The sequence below is a fragment of the Eublepharis macularius genome, chromosome 6, assembly GCF_028583425.1.
Source record: "Eublepharis macularius isolate TG4126 chromosome 6, MPM_Emac_v1.0, whole genome shotgun sequence".
Taxonomy (NCBI): Eukaryota; Metazoa; Chordata; class Lepidosauria; order Squamata; family Eublepharidae; genus Eublepharis; species Eublepharis macularius.
Genome location: NC_072795.1, coordinates 126,166,140 through 126,186,323, shown reverse-complemented (window position 1 = coordinate 126,186,323; position 20,184 = coordinate 126,166,140). Strand labels below are relative to the sequence as shown.

General features: G+C 44.4%; 1 protein-coding gene across 1 annotated transcript in view; it reads left to right on the top strand.

The window, feature by feature from the left end:
- The first annotated feature begins 5,159 nt into the window (after nt 1-5,159).
- ANXA7 (annexin A7) overlaps nt 5,160-20,184 on the top strand; it is a 29,691-nt gene continuing 14,666 nt past the window's right edge. The window contains exons 1-2 of the mRNA XM_054982771.1: nt 5,160-5,313; nt 16,684-16,738. Of these exons, the coding sequence (XP_054838746.1) occupies nt 16,685-16,738 (54 nt within the window). The 5' untranslated portion in view covers nt 5,160-5,313; nt 16,684. The remainder of the gene's footprint in view (nt 5,314-16,683; nt 16,739-20,184) is intronic.

Genomic DNA, 20,184 nt, shown 5'->3' with positions numbered 1-20,184 from the left:
TTTTTTAAAATGCATAATTTGCGGGTGGTGGGGGGGGGGGACGTCCTAAAACGTTCCATTAACCTTGAATCCTGTGATTGAATGCCCCCACAATACTAGAATGTGTTTTCTCAAATCGGGGGCAGAAGAGAGCCCGGAACTGCAGAGTACAGGAATCCAATGAAGGACGTGGCCATCGTTTGACGTAGAGGTTCTCACACCTTAATAGAAACGGGCACAGACAAGGGGATCTTTCGGTATCTTTACAAAAGAGTACAAATTGTTTTCAGTTTCGAAGGGAAAGATTAATCTGATGGGTTAGATTCAGTGCAAAATTTCTGCTGGTACTATCCCTGTTGGAGGAGCAACATGTAGCAGTGCATGGTGGCCTCCATTTGTATCACACTTAAATCTTCCCATCACACAAGTTGCGCAACATTAAGTAACACAAGCAACCACTTAATGTCTCTTTCTATAATGGTGTCTGTTGTGCAAGCTATGACTACAGTTTCTGATGCACAAAAATCAACTGCACGGTTATTCTATATTTAGCAAAAATAAGGTAGAGCATTGGCAGGGCTGTAGGTCAGAGGTAGTGGGCGGACAGAAATTTCTGTGTTTGATCCCTAGCATCTCCAGTCTAAAGTAGATAGTGGCCATTTCCACACAGGTTATCTGCCCCAGGTTTAATGCTGTTGGGAAGCTGATTTGTGTGTGTGTGTGGTGCATTCATGCACCTCCTGATGTTTCCCTGGCTTTTCTTTCTCAAACTTTTTTTTGCTCCAAAGTTTTGGGAGAAAACACAGTAAAGCCTGGATGGATGTTGTGTGGGTGTAAAAACTCAGAGTTTTCCACTCACATGGTGACCATTTTCCTGACTATGTCCTCAAGGTGACCATTCCCCCCAGCACCATCAGTGAAGCTTTAATTTTTTTTTAATCAGCACTAGAATATCATATTGATATATCTTTATAACAATCTGATTAACAGGCTCTGTGAATTCCTAACGTTCATTCTAAAAAAGTAGGTCTCTATCCCTTTCCCCTGAAGAGATATAAAGGGAAAGACATTTGCAATAGAAGGGGCTAGAGACTTTTAAAAAAAATGAAAATGGTAATTTGCAGCACATACACCTATTGTGACCATTGTATATTGATATAATGGTTTTATAGTGCTGATGTTTTAACAATTGGAAAAGCCCTGGTAGTTCAGGGGAGGGAGGGCAGCCATGGCTGGGGGGACTGGGGTAGGGAAACTGCAGAGAAACCTGCCATGTAGAAGCTGCATAGCTGCTGTGCTTTACCTGCAGCCACACCAACAATGGGGAATCCACTGGTGCGTCTGAGACCCTGAAGAGTTGCTATCAGTTGGAGTAAACAGTGCTGAACTAGCTGGCCCAGTGGTCTGAACTCACAATAACAGTGTGCCATCAAGTTGCAGCCGCCTCTTATCAACTCCCTAGGGGTTGATAATGGGGTTTTCAAGGCAAGAGATGACTGGAGGTGGGTTTTGGCTTTCCTTAGCGGTCTCCTATCTCAGTATTAACTATGGCCAACCCTGCTTAGCCTCCAAACTCTTTAAGATGGAGTTGGTCTGGGCTATTAGGTTGCTGTTCTGACTCATACAGACACTTTGTCATGAACCTGGGTCTGCAGGCCTCAATGAAGGCTCTCTTCTGTGGAGGCTGGGGTCCTTTGTGTAATTTCCCAGTATGCCTGGCTGTCAGTTTCCCATCTCCCAGGCACCTTCCAAGTTTTAGGGTTGGACTGGGGAAGTATGGAAAAGGAAGGCAAGGGGGCTGAGTCTTGAGAGAAATAATATATGCCCCCGCCACCTGAAAGTGGTCATCTTGCAGGAGCAGAGTGGTAGAGAAGCAGCTACTAGCAGGAGAGGATCCTTCCCCCAGGGAGGGTGGGTTAGACCCGGGAAGGGCCAGGTACAGCAGGAACCAGTCAGGTAGCTGGGTTAGGAGCCTTTATTGAATACCAGCCATTCAGTATTAATCTTGCCCTGCTTTTTGAAAATGTATACCCTGTTAAAACTGTTGCTCTCAACTATTTTCCCCTCACCTGTTTGGTGATTGTCCAGCCTGTTCAATAAAACAGATTGTCTTACTTTGCTGGGGTCCTCACGTCTCAAGTCCGGTCAGTCACCTGGCAGCATTTTCACAAGTAGAGGGGGGCTGCCTTGAGGTGTGAAGAATGGGGGTGGGGCCCCCCATGGTTGACCTCCCAGGTCAGAGTGGAGGCAGCCAATAAGGCCCTTTCCTGCTCCAAGATTGAAGGGGGCAAGAGGGGAAGGGGAGGGTATGGGGCCACAGGGCTCTTGGGAGGGGACGCCTGTGGTAGACAAGTCTCCACATGGGCCCTCTTACCTGTGACATTGCATTACATTTAAAAGAAAGGCCAGCCTGTTTGCATTTTCCAAGCTCTTGATGGCTGCACATCTATTTAAGCAACATTTATCCCACAAACCGTAGTTGGACAGGGCTGCTGAGGTGCCTTACTATGTCAATATAAAAATAGTAACTAATCAACAATAGCAATGAATAGCGAAACAGGGATAAAACCATTAAATTATACCAATATTGAATGTACCTTTGAATGAAATAAGAGAGAAGTATTGCTATTTCCATGGTGAATTTCCCATCCCACCTGTAGCAGCAGTCAGTGTGTGAACTGGGTCAAGTATGTGAGGAAATATGCTATCTGGTAGCTCAAGATTCTTCCAGTAGTTACAGAATTGTGTTTTCCCACAGCAGCGATAGCCTGTAGCCTGACTCTGAATGTGTTAACTTACACAATTGAAAATATTATTTTAAAGTGACATCCTGAAATTAATGTAGCTTAAGTTTGAACTCATGGATCACTTGCACATTTCATTTAAGCGGTGAGAACTAGCTTTAAGTAGCATTACTTTATTCTCTTTCTGAAATGTACATCCACTTACCACAATAAGCCAAACTGCTGGTATAATCTTCATTGTCGGGTAATTTTGCTAGTGAACATGGGAGCAAAGTATTTTTGAGAGACCTGTTGTGGCTTAATGGAGACAAGCAACAACTTGGCCTCTTGTTAAATCTACTTTTGAGTTAAATTTGCTTAATCTTTAACTTAGTTGTCTGTGTTACAGTGCATACCCCAGGCACAATCTGTGACTAGCACTTTGCCACTTAAACATTTCACTGTTTGTGTAAATAACATGCCCAGACTCTGGTTCTGCTATTGTATGTCTCTGTACCTACACACGTGTTGCTTCCGTATCAAGGACATGCTAGTCCATTGTATAGAGTTCATTAGATTATTTTGCACATGAACTGATCTGCAGAAAAAAACTACTTTTTAGATGATGCACGTGCTTCTTGTAGCAGATGAATTTTTACATGAGCTATTCCGAGGAAGAATGTTTTTCTTTTAAATGATGCCTGCCACTGTTTTATCCTCTTGGGATAAAGGTACCTCTGTACTAAAAATAATTTGCTCAACTTTTAATTGTCAAAAGGTTTTTAATTAATTAAATGTTGTAGTCAATACTAAAGCTCACTATTTTATGAAGTATGCTGTAGTCTTTTTATGGTAGTGATGATTTCGAAAAATACTCTTCCTTCAGTTGCTTAAATATCAAGTCCTATAGCTTTACAATAGCCATCAGGGGAGATTTTAAATTGTTGTGCTTAATGACTATTTCAATAAATCTTACGTCTTTCTTTTGTAAACTGATTTCAGTGAAGGTCTATCTACTTTAAATAGTTATTGGCAGGTGGTGCTGCTGGGCTGAGTAAAAGAGAACAAAAAAGAAAAGAGGACAGAAAGGCAGCATGAAGTCAAGGTACAAGTCAAAAGGAAATAAAAGGATGGGGTTGCTAACTGCAGTGGGGCTAGAACATGGAAGACAATAAGAGGAAAGAAAGGTCTGTCTGATTTTGAGCACTGAGCAGAGTTTTGTGTGTTCCAAGCTGTAGCAGAGAGAACTTCTGCTAGGTTGTGTAGATACTGCAGAAAGTATAGGGAAGACCGAACGTAAACGAGAATCAACTCTGCTCATCACACATGGACAGGTACCTTTTTCAGAGGCAAGCAAACTACAAAACTATAACAATCGTTTACAACTGAATGCAGACAAGCCAAATGAAGTTGAGCATGACTTCTGTAGTGCAACCATGGTACAATTCCCAGTGATGTCTGGATACGTCCCTTCTGAAAGTCTGTTTTCTACCTTGCCCTCTCCTGCGTAGAACCACCCTAAACAGGCACCACCTCACCACTACTCCACTGCCCTAGTGCCAGTAGGTCGAAGAGAGAATCTGCTGGGCCTGTGAGATGGGTTATTCCACATGGAAGGTGCTGATGCACCCCAGGGTCTCGGCTTGCTTCCACCCATCAGTGACACGGGAGAAGACTAGCACTACTGCCGGTCTGGGTCCAAGCCTTGGACGCCAAGGCCAGCCTGCACTGAGGCAGTCTGGGTTGTGGGCACGGGAGAGGAGGGATGCGGATGCATCTTACTCTGGGCAACAAAATAGCTTGACCTGGCCATGGAGGAGGGAGGGAGGGCTGCAACTGGTGATTCAGAGGGGCAGCTGCTTTAGTCTCTTGCCGCAAAACAAACAGAAGGTCCAGGGGCACCTTGGAAAAAAGTATTTATTCCAGCATGCACTTTCACCAGTCAGAGATTTGTAGTCCTCTCTCCTCGCATGTGGGCTCAAAGCAGATTCACAACATATGAATATGTATACAATAAAACAAGTAAGCAATTTAAACAATTGAAATAGTATATTTAAAACAGTCATATAGGTCTCAGGAAAATATATAAAGACAGCCCACGTTTCTTCAGATGCAAGGAAATAAAGACAATTTTGGGCAGAAAAATAGAGAAGGAGGGGGCACTGTTGGTGCTTTCTGGTGCCCCCACTGTCCCTGGGTGCTTGCCCCATACGCCGTTGCATCGTTGCCTCGTATGGAAAGCAGCCGTGCGGATGCAGCCCCGCTTTCTCCTTTTCTGCAGCGGGGGGCTCCGACCCACCAGGACAGGTTCTGGCGGGATGAAAATGGGTCGCCTCCAGCCGGTCCCTGTTTTGGCAGCGCCAGCCGGGCGGCCTCGGCTGAGGGAGGGTCCCCCAGGGCCTCCCGTCTTGGGCGGCCTCGGCTCGGCTCCGAAGCGAGGCTCCTTCAGGGCGGCCCTCGCTCACTCCCCCGGCAGCCAGCCCGGGCGAGGCGGAAGCCTGCCGGCTCGGGCCGGGGCTCGGGGGCGGGCCAGGCGAGGCCTTGCCCTGACGACGCCTCCATTTTGCAGGCTGTGCTGCGGGGCGAGCGGGCGGCGGCGGCCGTGATTGAGGTGAGGGGAAGGCGCGACTTCTGAGGGGATTCTCTGCAGCCCTTTTCCTCTTCAGCCGGTCGGTCTCTTTCGCCCTCGGCGGGCCTTCTCGTCTCTCTCAGAGACGGTCGAACCGCCGAGCTCTTCCTTCTCTCCCCACCTTCCCTTCGGGTTGTGTAATTTTTCCGTCTTTTCCCGCGCCCCCGGCCACAAACGCAGCGCCCTTGGCGCGACCTTCCTCGCTCTAGGAGAGCCCGGGGAGCCCTTTCTGGTGGAAAACAGCCCTCGTCCTAGGCTAGGTCGGGCATCCCTTTTCGCTCAATCTCCTGCCCCGTGTACGGTGCAGCCCTATACACACTTGCTTTGACTTCTAGCACACTCTGCATCAAAGGATTGCACCGAAGCCCCGTTGAAGTCAAGGGCTTTAGACTGGAGTAACTACACAGGACCGCACTGGCGACACAACAGCTCTTGCAGATGAATCACTTGAGAGAGAGAGAAAAAAGGGTCCCTGTCTCCAATATAGGATAGCGCTGCTAGGAAACCGAATCTCCTTATGAGTAGGTTGCTAAGGCCAGCCAGTTTTTTGTGCGTGTGTTTTGTTTCTGCTGCTTTAGGCAGCGAAAGCCTCTTTCGGTTCTCCCTCCCTGTTCCTTATTTCGCTCTGAGTATCAAAACAAGCGTATTAAAGAGTCCACAGACGTCCCAGATCATTTTACTTTAATTTCTTTCTCCCTTATGCAAAGGCAATCCGAGGGGATCCAGTGTTGGCACCGCAGGGTGTTGCTTGTATTTCTCACTGCAAAATGGGCAGATCCCGTATTCGTTGCAAGTGTGGACACATCCCTGGCTTTCCCCTTTCTGATTATAAAAGATGATGAAATGTTAAGTCTTTCCGCAGGGAGTAGCAGCGTTTGTCTGTTGCAGCAATAACAAACAGGAGTCTGTGGCAATTTAAAGACTAAGCTGATATTATTTCAGAATAAACTTTCGTGGACTAGAGAATCTGAAGAGGTGGGTTCTGATCCACAAAGAGTTTACACTGGAATAAAATATTGCAAGTCTTCAAGGTGCTCTAAAACAAACAGGAGTTTATGTTGATTTGTGGTTATTGGAGAATTTATCTGTGAGTGTATGCTAAAGAGAGGCTTGCTAGTGGAATTTTGTTTCCAAATGGTAAAGATTAGTCAGCATTAGCTGCCACTTTCATGTTTAGTTCTACTTTATGGAAAGTTTTCTGGATTAATTTATTACCTTCTGTACTGCAGATCTGTTTAATATTTTCTTGTTGTTCATGTATGTGTATCTCATGACTGAGGCAAGTGAATTTATTATACATTCAGGGAGCAAGATTAGCCATGGCAGCGAACCAAGGGCTTGCCTTCTTTTAAATTCAACAGGTCCTATTCCTACCTGTGAGCGTTGAGTTATTATTAGAGGTCTCTTAAATGAGATTGAGTCTTTTCTCAGAATTCACCATTTGCCCTTTATACATACTTGCAATCAGGGCGGCTAAAGGAAAGAGGAAGGTGTGGCATTTCCATATTTTGTTTATAGATGGGGTGGTGGCTTCTGTGATCCTTAAGTGCAGAACCTGTATGATTTTGCACTCCTTAATCAAATTACCTGAACTTGCAGTTTATTAATATTAATAATATATAGACCATCTTCCCTCAAAGATTTTGTGCTTAACATCTTAAAGGAACAGGAATTAAACAAAGACTCAATACCTGTTGAAAACCAAGTTCTTATAGCTGGTGTACAAACTGGGCCTCTGTGTATTGGAATTGATGGGGGATTTCTAAGATCATGGCGACAGGTGATTTTCTACTATTCCCTCTTCCTGCTGCAGACCTTGGGGGTCCCCTGTCCCCCATGAGCAGCATTTCAGGGGGCATTTTGAGCTGTGGTGAGAGAGGGGGAGTCAAGAAAGTCAAGCTCTGTTGATGGAGAATCCCTTCCATCTGCAGAAATTTTGGGTGGATCTAAGTCTGTGAACTTGCAGGAGAAAGGACGTCACCAATAAGAGGAATATCTGTATGTGCTCTTGATCCCACACCTGCGGTATTGTATAGCAGCAATCACTAGTGTAAGTTTTGACTATCTTATGCAAAATTATTGATTGTGTTGAAAAAATGTACTCTTCAACGTATGCAAAAGGTAAAAGAGAGTTATCTTCTTTGAAGTAAACTTCCTTAGTGAAGATTGTCGCTTTCACTGACAACCTGTACAGAAGCTTGATATTAATTTTGACCTGCCATTTGGGGATCATTGCTTTAAAGAATTGTCTCTTTGAGCTGATTACAGTTTCAAAGTATGTTAATTTCCTTTATTTTAAAACAAAAACACAAAATAAAAATCTCTGCTGTTCAGTAATCAGTAAAAGCTGTTCAGCTTTTAAGAATCATAGTTGAGTAATCCTGGAAGCCATTTCAAATATAGATCTCCTAGACACTTGGAAGAAGGAAATTGCATGGAAACCAGGGTATAATTGTTCTATATTTTTTTATACACCCATACATATGTATGTAGGATCATCACATGTGAGAATCTAGACCTGGGTTTCTTGTAGTTCTGACATAGGAGTGTTTGTCAGAGTTCTATCCAAATAGTACCCCCCCCCCCCATTATTAGCTCTCTAACTGGTTCTTCCCTAAGCATATGGAAGCAAGTTCATAATATAAACATACAGAATTTCCTATTGTCTTGTAATGAAGCTTTTGTTGAGGATTTTTATCAGCCAGATGGTCACCTGGCCAATTAGCTGAAAAATCTGTTTAGGTAACAACCCCCCTGCCTGTCTTTCAGAGGCTTCACCTATTTTTAAACCTTTTATCAGTCCTATTTAAAGCCACTTCTCTGGTCCTCCTACATTCCTCCCTTCCTCCCTCATCTTGTTAGTTCTGATCTTCTTGTTATGATCTTCCCTGTTGTTTCCCTGGCCTGTTGCATTTCCCATTTCAGTATTGTACTAAGGAAATCCCCTTTTCTTTCTTTTGGTTCCTTTCTTCCCTCTCATGACTCTCCACATTTTCTGTTTCTGTCTCCCTGTGTTGTGTTACTCAGCATGAATAGAAAAGAGCAAGAATCTAGTAGCACCTATAAGACTAACAAAATTTGCTATAGGGTATGAGCTTTTGTGAATCACAGCTCACTTCTTCAGAACCTCAGAGCTGTGTCTCAAAAAAGCTCATACCCTACCACAAATTTTGTTAGTCTTATAGGTACTACTAAAGCGCTGGGGGAAAGGGTGTCCAGTCACTGGTATGGGGCGTCCCGCAGGGGGCGATACTCTCCCTCCTGTTGTCCAATCTTTATATGCACCCCTCGCCCAGCTGGTGTGGCGTTTCGGACTGGGTTGTCACCAGTATGCAGATGACACCCAGTTGTATCTGTTGATGGGCGGCCGACCTGGCTCTGCCCCGGATGCCCTTCTGAGAGCTTTGGAGGCCATGTCTGGTTGGATGAAGCAGAGCAGACTGAAGTTGAACCCTGTGAAGACGGAGGTCCTGTACTTGGGCCTTGGGCTGTCAGATGCAAGGTTCCATCTCCCAGTCTTTGGGGGGGCCCCGTTGGTGCCCGTCTCATTGGTTAAAAGTCTTGGCGTGATCTTGGATTCCTCCCTGTCTATGGAGACCCAAGTCGCATCTGTTGCCCGGACTGCTTTTTTCCATCTGCGGCAAGCCAGGCAACTTGCCCCCTATCTCTCAGCCCAGGACTTAACGACAGTGATCCATGCAATGGTCACCTCCAGGCTGGACTACTGTAACTCACTCTATGCAGGGCTTCCCTTGGTTCCGATCCAAAAACTACAACGGGTCCAGAACGCTGCTGCTTGTGTCCTGATGGGTGTTCCATACAGGACACATATTACACCAATCCTACAGCAGCTTCACTGGCTCCCCGTGGAATTCCGGATCCGTTTCAAGGTGTTGGTTTTAACCTTTAAAGCCCTAAACAGATTGTGACCAGCATACCTGAGGGACCGTCTCTCCTAGTATGTGCCCCGGAGAGTACTTCGTTCAGCGGGTAAGAACTTACTGGTGATCCCTAGCCCTAGGGAGGCTCGTTTGGCCTGAGCCAGGGCCTTTTCGGTCCTGGCCCCGACCTGGTGGAACTCTCTGTCTGAGGACACTCAGGCCCACAAGGATCTTGTATCATTTCGGCGGACCTGCAAGACGGGGATGTTCCACCAGGCTTACGGTTGAGGCCAGTGTCAGGACCATCATTCAGCCTCCCACCGGTCTCTGGTATTCGAGTACAGCTCGTGTGTCTGTCTACCTTCTCTTGTATGCTGGGGGCAGGAATGTGTAGCCAACTATATCAGGTTTTTGTATATATATAATTTTAATTGCTGAATTTTATTGTAGAATTTGCTATGCAGTTGTATTTTATGACTGTTGACCTGAGCCCACTTGTGGGGAGGGCGGGTTAGACACCGAATAAACTAAACTAAACTAAACTTTTCTGCTGCTACAGACAAACACGGCTACCCATCTTGATCTATCTGCATGAATACTATTGTATGTTCTCTCCAGGAATTAGGTTGCTTGTGGACACTTTTGTGAGATTCGCTAGGAGGGGGAAACCATTCAGTTTTCTGAGTGCCAGAAATGTAATTCTTTAAAATGAAAGTGAAATATCTTCTGCCCCCTTCCCTCCCAATAAGGTAGGTAAAGATAGTTCCCTGTGCAAGCACCAAGTCATTACTGACCCATGGGTTTTCTTGGCAGACTTTTTGTTATGGGGTGCGTTGCCAGTGCCTTCCCTGGTCATCTGCACTTTGCCCCAAGGAAACTGGGTGCTCATTTTACTGACCACGGAAGGATGGAAGGCTGAGTCAACCCTGAGCTGGCTATTTGAACCTGGCTTCCGCCAGGATTGAACTCAAGTCGTGAGCAGAGCTTGGGCTGCCCCTCCCTTTCCCCCTCCCTCCCAATAAAAAGTCACCTTAAAAAGGGTTGTTAATGTTATATTGATCATCCGAAAGAGTCTTTGCTCCTCTGCGATTTGTAGTTTGTTTTGGAATACAGCATATGCTGTTCTGGTTTGCCATGGGGTGTGCATACTTTTCCTGGTCTCTGTTCCTGTCCCAGCAACAGGGCGTTGACTTGGTATGATGCTGCTTTGCATTATTCCTGGCTCAGACACAGTTTATTTTTTTCCTTTTCAGCAGAGAATAGTCTTTAAAAATCATACTTGTTGACCAAGTTGCCTGTTTCTCGCAGCTGCTTGTCTTGAGTGCTGGGATTAAAAATCTGGCTGTACTATACCCTTTCTAGTGAGAGTTCTCGGTGTCATTATCTCTTTTTAAAAAACCTTTCTTTTGTAAGTAGTGATTAAGATGCAAAAATGGTGGCAAAGCAGAAATACCCTTAAGGCTCCTGAAATAATTTTTAACCGGACTAAATGCACTCTGCTATGATGAGTCATAGAAAGGATGAGAACTTGCGAAAATATGCAAAAGGATTTTTCCTTTATTGAAAGTGATCTAGGCAGAAGTCAAAGTGAGAAACTACATGTTTTCTGTCTCTGTATTCCCCCCCCCCCTAATAGACTTTGGAAAGAATTTTTTAAAATGTTTAATTTTCTGTAGTTTGAGAATATTTAAAAATGAAGATATCTCAACAGAGGAATTACATTCTTTTTCCATTCTAGTTTTAAAAATCAACTTTGGGTTTTATTTTATTGCTGCATAGTTTACCTAGGGAGGAAACTGTAAAGGAGACTGTGCAGAGAGAATCTGTTAATAAATAAACAGCTAACTAATGTGGAGTGGCAGAAGTCTGCATTGGTACTTGGGGCCAAAATAAGCCTGCCCAGTATGGATAAGGTAGCAATATAGGAGAGGCGGTCCCTCACGTAAGGTGAAACAAACAAGAGCTGTAACCAGCAGGGGAACCAATGCAATAAATTCAAATACCGAAATCACTTAAAGGTATTCCTCATTGATACTCATTGAAAAACATTACAATAAATAACATTGTGTTATTTATTTGTTTGGAGTGTTTCATTTTTGCATGTATAATTTATTAGAAAGTATCGCTTCAAAGTGTTTTTGATATTGTTCATACACGATGTTATGTATTGTAATGTTTTTCAATGTGGATCGATGAGGAATACCTTTAAGTGATTTCGGTATTTGAATTTATTGCATTGGTTCCCCTGCTGGTTACAGCTCTTGTTTGTTTCGCAATATGGATAAGGGACAATGAAGGGGGTGTCACATGGGAAGCATGGGGCTAGCCATCTGTAGTTCTCATAATTTTATTAAGCAGAAGCAACACTAAAAAGATAGCTCATTCTCTTGCCTGTGGCCTCTTTCAGGCTGAGCAGTGTTGTCACTGGACAAGTTGTAGTGTCACTTTCAGAAATAATTCAGGTAGCAGGCTACACTTTATGGCTGCTGCCGTAGAGCTCTCTCTTGTGTGTCTTCTGCCTGCATGAGCAAACTCTGGGAAGGGTTTGTGTGAGTTCCGCCTGCTCCATAGTTCTGCATAATGAGAAACCCCTCTCCTTTCCTTGAAAGGGCAAGAGAGGCCTTTTGAACATCCAGGTGTCCCTGTAATGCCTAAAGTTATTCAAAACGATGTACAACAGCAGGCAGCCACTGGAACATGATGCATGCTTAAAAGGGTTAGTGGAGTATGAGATTGCTGCTCCTGAATCAGAAGAAAGGGGTCTTTTCTTATACTTAGGAAGAGCCAGGGGCCTTTTTCAGAGGTCAAAGGACAATGCTGATGAGTGGATTTTTGGCAGTCTGGTGCTTCTTTAATAGTGGTGCGGGTATAAACACATGACATGCAGCACCTCTGGCAGGATTCTGAGAGCTAAATTTTCACTTCTTTTTTTGTTGTTGTTGGGGGCAGGCTGTGAATAGTTAGGACAAAACATCCCTACATAAATTTATATGTTCTTGCGAGTAGAATTAGTGGAAGTGATGTCTGTGAATTTCAGTATGGTTTTCTATGCATTGTAGTGCAGTTTCCCTGGGCCTGGAAACTCCCAGTCATTGCAGTCTAGCAAGAAGGAACCTCTGACAACCTGTAGCATGTCATGGGGCAGGGAAGGGGAGAAGCACACTTCAGTGGAAGGGTTTGTTCCATGCAACCTGTGGACCGAGTGTCCCTCAGCCGATCAATAAGAGACACACGGAGAGTCCTGTGAAGGACATGCTAAGACAATTAAATGTAGAAGAAGATGTACACAGAAAGTAAAAGCCCCTCTGCGCCTGTCGTTCTTCAGGGCTCCGAGTGAATGACAAGAGATTTTGTACCCTCTGGTTAATTACAATATTGGCATTTGCGTTGGTCAATCTTAATGAGCATACAAGTGACCTGGCGACACTCCATTGGTTGATTACCTTTTTGGTCATAATTAGCTATGCCCAGTCTCAAATTAACAATGTTTATCCATTTCAAAGGATAGCACCTCACCAGTCATACAGTTGCCATAAAGTTCCTTCTCAGCGGAAATGTAACACTTTCCAAGGACACTTCGAATGCCTTGTTTATCAATTCCCAGTGCCTTCAAATTGTTTTATTTATTTATTTACGTTATTTATAGGCGGCCTTTCTCACTGAGACTCAAGGCGGATTACACAGTATGAGGTTAATACAATCAGTATCAAGTACATTTCAATACAATACCATAAGGTAAACAGATACAAGTTTAAAAGACATAGCATTAGCAAGGATCCAAGACAGAGTTGAAAAAATACTGGAGCAAAAGTTAATCAATTCTAGGACTAACATTAGACAACATGGCGCGCTGGTTGTATATAGGAGTACATATTTAAAGCAGCAGATAATATATAAGGCAAAAATAGTGATGACGTCTATGATCCCCTACTTGTTAGTGAAGCATCTAGATCCCATCCCTACAATACAGCCCTCCCATTTGAGTAAAAAGCCTTTTTGAATAGTTCGGTTTTGCATCGTTTACAGAAAGCCAGGAGAGTGGGGGCTCTTCTGACTTCCTCAGGCAGGTCATTCCACAGGATAGGGGCCACCACAGAGAAAGCCCTTGTACGGGCTGCTGCTGACTTCACCTGTCTGCAGCCTGGCACCTGCAGGAGGCCCTGTTCAGATGAGTGAAGCTGCCGTGGAGGAACATAGGGAGGGAGGCGGTCCCGTAGGTATGCCGGACCAAAGCCATGCAGAGCTTTGTATGTAATAACCAGTACCTTGAACTGAGCATGGTAAATGATGGGTAGCCAGTGGAGCGACTGTAGGATGGGAGTGATGTTCATGCTCCTGCTCACTCCTGATAACAGACAGCCAGCTATTGTAAATCCAACCATACCCCAATGTGGGAGTGATCTCTCTTCCTTTGGGCTGCTTTGATGCCATCCATGTACCCCAACCCTGGTGCCCTGTTGTCATGAGAAAGCACCCAGGGGCCTTGAGTCTTCTGCTGATATTGAAGAAAACTGCTTCGCCCTGTTCAGCCTTAGCATCCAAGCGGCGTTTTATGGCAGCGCCATCACCGTCCCCCCCTCTGCATTCCACTGGCTTGCTAGTTTCTGTTACTTCCTTTCACATCTCCCCTGCATCAAGTATCAGAGCATATGTTACTTCTATTTCTAAAATCCTTCTAGGTTACCTATGGATTTCTTCTATCTAAATCAAAAAGAGTCCAGTAGCACCTTTAAGACTAACCAACTTTATTGTAGCATAAGCTTTCGAGAATCACAGTCCTCTTCGTCAGATGCATGTTACAGAAACTGGTCAAATATAGAAGAGGAGGGGGGAGGAGAGAGAAGATGCAATTAGGGGGGGAAAGGGAGGATGCAACCAAAACATTATCTAAAGTTACATTTAGGCTACATTCATGCACCATCTACTATATGATATGAATAGACTCTATGAAGTAAAGCCTCTCTCCTTGCATAGATTGATCATTTCTCCCACTTCTACATATATCGTATGATAATAGGGATTAATGGATTAATGAATCATTCCCATTGATTCCATATCTTTCAGCACATGACATTGCATATGAATTTCTAGTCCATTTCATCCATATCCTCTGATTTTCATAGTGGGTTGTAACTGGGAAGACCTGCATGGAGAAACCACAGGATAAGCAAGACAGGTCTTGATCTGTCTGGAGGGAACTTCTCAGGGACATAGGAAAAATCTCCCTACGTGCAGTGAAAGCATACTTGCCACAGGTGTATATTACAGACCGATCCATTTTCCTCTGAGTCAGGCCCGTGAGTCTTTTGTTTAACAGGATAATCTCTTTTTTTGTATAGTAATGACACATCAATACCTTAATTAAATTTATTCCCTTAAGATACATTGAATGGCGTTAGAAAGATGATCCTTGGCATATTCTATCAGTAGAAAATGATTTGTTTTGAAACAGGAGAACAAAAAAGACTCTGGAAAATCCTGAAACTTGTTTAGCTAATTTAACAGAACAAAGGGGTTTGCTGTAAATTGATTTGCCTGGCACTTCAGTTAAAATAAGTAAGCTCTTTTAAATGTCCTGGAAAGCTTTTTAGCTTTAGTAGTGGTTCCCTTAAAAGCCATTTAAACTTTCTCGCAGTCAAATATCCTATTAAATTAATCTGTTTCCTGCTTGGTGCTATGATCCGGCCTTCATGAAGGGTGCGGTTCCGTTTCACTGCAAAATACTGTAAAGCATGCAAAGATTAGTGACTCAGCGTGCTGCAGAAGCCCAGCTGGCTAATCTTTGCTCAACATAGTTCTTTCCTCCCTCTGCTGAAGAGAGAATGGCCCAGTGGGGCTGAACATCTCTACTCCTGGAGACTTCTGCCCTCACACCTTTACACAAGCAAACTGATCCCCACACCAAAAGGAGCTGTCTGCATCTCCATATCAAAGGAGTTGTTTACATCCCCCCTCTCCTCCTCCCCCGCTCCCCTCTCCTCCTCTATATTTGACCAGTTTCCTTCTGCCCTCCATGCATCTGATGAAGAGAACGTGATTCTCAAAAGCTTATGCTACAATAAAATTGGTTAGTCTTAAAGGTGCTACTGGACTCTTTTTAATTTTGCTACTACAGATTGACACGGCTAACTCCTCTGGATCTTCTGCCCTCAGTTTCCAAATTTCCTTTTTTCAAAAGCATGTTGCCAGCCCGCTGCCTTACGAATATAAAAGGGAGGAAATGTAAGCAGCGTTGTACCCAACTGCTCAGCAAGAAAGAAGAAAACCTGCTCCTGTCTTCTAGAGCCAAATTATTTGTTGAGTGTCTATGGCCAGATCTTCCGAAGTGTGTTACAGCCTTAAAAAGAAGATGCAGAGTGGTAGCAATTTGTATCCGGGCTCTGGTGCTGGGGTATTGGTGGTCTTTAACTCTTTTCTCTTTTTGCTGGTTCCCTGACTGAAATCACCCCCTCCAGCTGATGTTGGGTAAATGGTGCTGGTGGGAGGGATGAACCCCCTGCTTCCGCCCCCGCCCCTCTGCCTGCTTTTAAAGGACAAAATACACATTGGGAGGTATCATGGATTCCCAACATAAGGTGAAGTTTGGCCTTCAATATTTTGATTAATGAATACATAATTAAAATAAACAGGCAATCCATAGTTAGGTCTTCAGCGGTTTTTTATTGATATTTTATTTGTTCATATACGTTTTTTTACCCTATTTTTCTCACCAGTGGGGGCCCAAGTAAAATTTAAATGGCAGGGGTGAGTGGGCACTGAACAGCACACTACAGCACATCTTGGTGTCGTCCTGGATCTACTGGCCAGGCTTACTTAGGGCCACAAGCAGCAGTCCACAGGCTAAAGGCCAAGAGCTGATCATTGCTTGCTTTTAGGCTTGTCTCTCTGGCTTAATACCTGCAGCAGAGGAGGAAACAAAGCTCAGCCAAGATGTCCTTGGGCTGCCATAAAGATGTTCTCCTCTGTCTCCAGTGGTACCCTCAGCTGTCATCTCATGTGGGCAGTTAGCTCACTAAAATGTTATAAACCAGCTGTATGACCTTTTTGCAACGCTGTCAATTTCACCTCTCTACAGGGAGCAGGCAGAGCTTTTTACTTAGAGGGTTTGTTGTCAAATGGACAGATCCTTTGGGGCAGGTGAAGATGAAATTAACAAACTCTCTGAAGAGCTCTCTCTGCCAGCCCTATGTAGAGAGGTGAAATTGACAGAGCCGTTAGCTCTGTCTTTTTAAACTACACTTCCCAGCAAACATTGCATCTCCCTACACTTGAGCGTCTTTGTGTAAGATATCTCGTGTAGAGAGTCTCCCCATATAGGGGTTGTTGGCTAATATAAGGCAAATGACTGACTGTCCTAATATCCACATTATCTACTGCCATTTGCTTATTATGTTGTATTGGTGTGTGCTCCTGAGAGCTAGTCCACTTGTAGAAGCTCAACAAACTTACCTGTGCTCCTCTTCTCTTACAGAATGTCGTACCCAGGATATCCTCCCTCAGGCTACCCTGCTTTTCCTGGTTATCCTGTAAGAATTAATTCACTTATATTTTAAGCTACTTTCTGGTTTCTGCCTCTCTGTCATGCTCTAGTGTGACAATTAAGTATTCCATAGTTTTCATTTCATTGTGTATAGTTTATATTCTGCAGTATGATTTCATTGGCTTCTAATTCTGTAATCTGCCTTGAGTCTTAGCGAGAAAGGCGGACTATAAAAGAAGTCAATAAATACATGGCGCTCAGTGAGGGGCTGTGTAGTTGAACGCTAGCTTGGTTCTTGGTCCTTCCATTGAGTTGTATGGGATGTGTTAAAGAGACTTCAGGCTGAAACAATGAATTATAGTTCTCTTGTGTGATGCAGTTAAATGGAATTGTTCAAGAGGGTGCTTTTATAAATGGACTAGGGCTGTAGTTTGAGGCGCTGTTTATTGTATGCATTATCTTGTTCTTATTACATTGTTCTGTAATCCAGTGTGACAACAGTTCCATGTTTCAATTAAGTTAGCAACGTCATTGTCCTGTAGGACTCGTGGGCGGCATGTGGTTTCTGCCTTGAAACAGCTGCTGCCACAGGGACTAGAGAATAAGTGGTGAACTTCTCTGAGGTGCAGGTGAGAAAGGAGCCCTTCCCCTCACTCCAGATACACAAGGTCTGGCTAAGGTTCAGCAGTGGTGGGAGACATAACCCTACATGCTCAGAAGTAGTCTGGCCGTTTAAAAGATTATGGTTATATATTTAACATCAATATATCTAATTCTCAGTGTGGCACCTCTGTGAATACTTAAATCCAGAGACTGAGGCACATGGACAGGCAAGACAAGTCTTTCTGTGTACCTGAGAAAAGCCCCAGGTTTGCAGAAAAATCTGAAATCTTAAAAAAAAAAACATTGGAGGGTTAAAGGCTGCCAAAAGGATAGAAGCAATGCCTGTAGCTTTAAAAAACAAATGCCCTCAGTAGCCATTGCTAGGCAACCGCAACAGTATTGCTAGCCGTTATGCCTTGGTTTCTGTCAGTAAGAGGCAAGGGGAGGGGGCAGGGTCCTTTCTAGAACTGTTTTGGGCTTTGAGGAAGGACTCATTGGGGCCAGGCCTGGCACCGGCTGACTTGCTGCCACACAACTTGCATAACTCTCCCAGGTCCAGTGGCTTGTTACTGTTCAACATCAGCCATCTTACAAAAGCCACTGTTGTGTAGTGGTTAGAGTTTCAAGCTATGATCTGGGAGATCCAGATCTGAGTTCCCACTCTGCCAGAAGTGGCTTCAAATAGGCAAGATGATGCCTGTGCCACATCTGGTCCTTGTATAGTGGTGCTTCTCAAATGTTTTGAAGTGAGACCCACTTCTGAACTTATTCCACTTGTTTGGGTCAACTGGCAAAATAATTCCACGCTAATTTCCCCCTCCCAAACATAAGACACAAGGAATGTGCATCAGTTAACATAGAATAACTTTGTTTTTTCCCATGTTTTGTGTTTATAAATATATAGTATTATTGAGCATTAGTTCACGTTCATTTTACACATTGTGCAGAAGCAAAATTCCCATCAAGCCTCTTGGCGCCTCCTTTCCCAGTTCACTGTCCCTCCTCCCCCCTCCTCGCCTCACCACCCATCTGGGAAGAAGTCACGACCCACAGTTTGAAAACCGCTAGATCCATTTTGTTTGAAGCGTAGTGTGAGTGTATAACTGTTAAAATGTTGGTTGATTTCTCAGAAACTCCATTTAGAACCCCCCGGATTATCAGGGGAAGTGAGGCCTCAACCGAGGCTGTCAGTTGGGCAGGTAGGCAAAGGTTATTTCGAATGGCCATTTGAGATGCAAGTCAGACAAAGCAAAGTTACGTGAGGAAACAAAGAAAGGCCATGTCTCACATTTTATGCATTGTATCAAGGCATCAAAGGACTCTGGGGCCCCTAGTGATGGGAGCCATCAAGCCACATGAGAGTAAAGCATCCAAACATCCAAGCAGGTGAAAAGGTCACTGAAGCCAGTCTTAGCTCACCCCATAAATCTTTGCTGCGGAAGAAAGGCAGAAGGATAGTTTGGCTAACCTAAGATATGTAAATCCTAAATCTCCTCTAACAATAACATTGATCTAGCCAGCTGGTTAACTGGTTACACAAAACGCCCCTCTAGGGCTGCCGGGCACGGCCCAAGAGTTGCCAGACCATGCTAGGCATGGCAGGAAACGTCTCTTCAAGGATACCTACCCCAAGCAGATCCAGAGGAGTTAGCCGTGTTAGTCTGTAGTTGCAAAATAGTAAAAAGTCCAGTAGCACCTTTAAGACTATCCAACTTTATTGAGGCATAAGCTTTTGAGAACCACAGCTCTCCAACGCATCTGACGAAGAGAGCTGTGGTTCTCGAAAGCTTGTGCCTCAATAAAGTTGGTTAGTCTTAAAAGTGCTACTGGACTTTTTACTACCCCAAGCAGAGTGCATTGCAATAGTCTGGTTGAGATGAAACTAAGGTATGGATAACTGTGGCTAGATCTGACTGAACCAGGGATGAGTATAGCTGACGTGCCAACGGAAGCTGGGCAAATGCACTCTGAGCCACCGCAGCCACCTTGTCGGAGAGCCCACGTGGTGTAATGGTCAGAGTGTTGGACTAGGATCTGGGAGGCCTGTGTTCAAATCCCTGTATTCCCATGAAAGCTCATTGGGTGACCTTGGGCCAAGTCTCATTCTCGCAGCCTAACCTACCTTACAGGGTTATTGAAAGGATAATATGGAGGAGGGGAGAATGATGTAAGCCACTTTAGGCCCCTATTAGGCAGAAAGGTGGGATATAAATGAAGTAAGTAAGTAAATAAGTAAATAAATAAACCGTGTTGAAAGTCAGCATGGAGCAGTAGCTAGAGTGTCAAACTAGGAGAGTCAGATTTGAATCCCCATTCTGGAAGCGTGGGTAACCGTGGGCCAGTCACACCCTCTCAGCCTTACCTACCTTGAAGGGTGGTTATGAGGCTGAAATGGAGAAGGGGAGAATGTTGTAAGCCTCTTTGGATCCCCATTGGGGAGAAATGTAGAATATAAATGTAGTAAAAAAAATTTAAAAATATTTTACAACGAACTCTTCATAGGAAAGCCTGCTCTCCCCCCCCCCCCCCAAATATGGCAAATCTCCAAGATTATCTTCTTGGCTGGGGGTTGGATCCAGAACACCATCAGCAGAGTGATGCTTGCAGAGCAAAACATCCCTGCTTCCCTTCTCCTGTGGCATCCCTGCTGAGACACCGCTCCTGGGGGTCAAGAGCCTCTCAGGAACAGTTGGGGGGAGTGGGATCATTGGAAATTTCCCTCCCCTCCTCCACCTACACAAGTGCCGTCTCACCAGCATGAATGCCACTACGCCAGCAGAACAGGAGTCGGGGGTCCAGCCCTGGAGTAACCCTGTAAATATCTCTGTTTCAAACTGACTTTGTGTTTTTCATTTAAAAAAATAATCAGACTGCTCATCAAGTGGCACA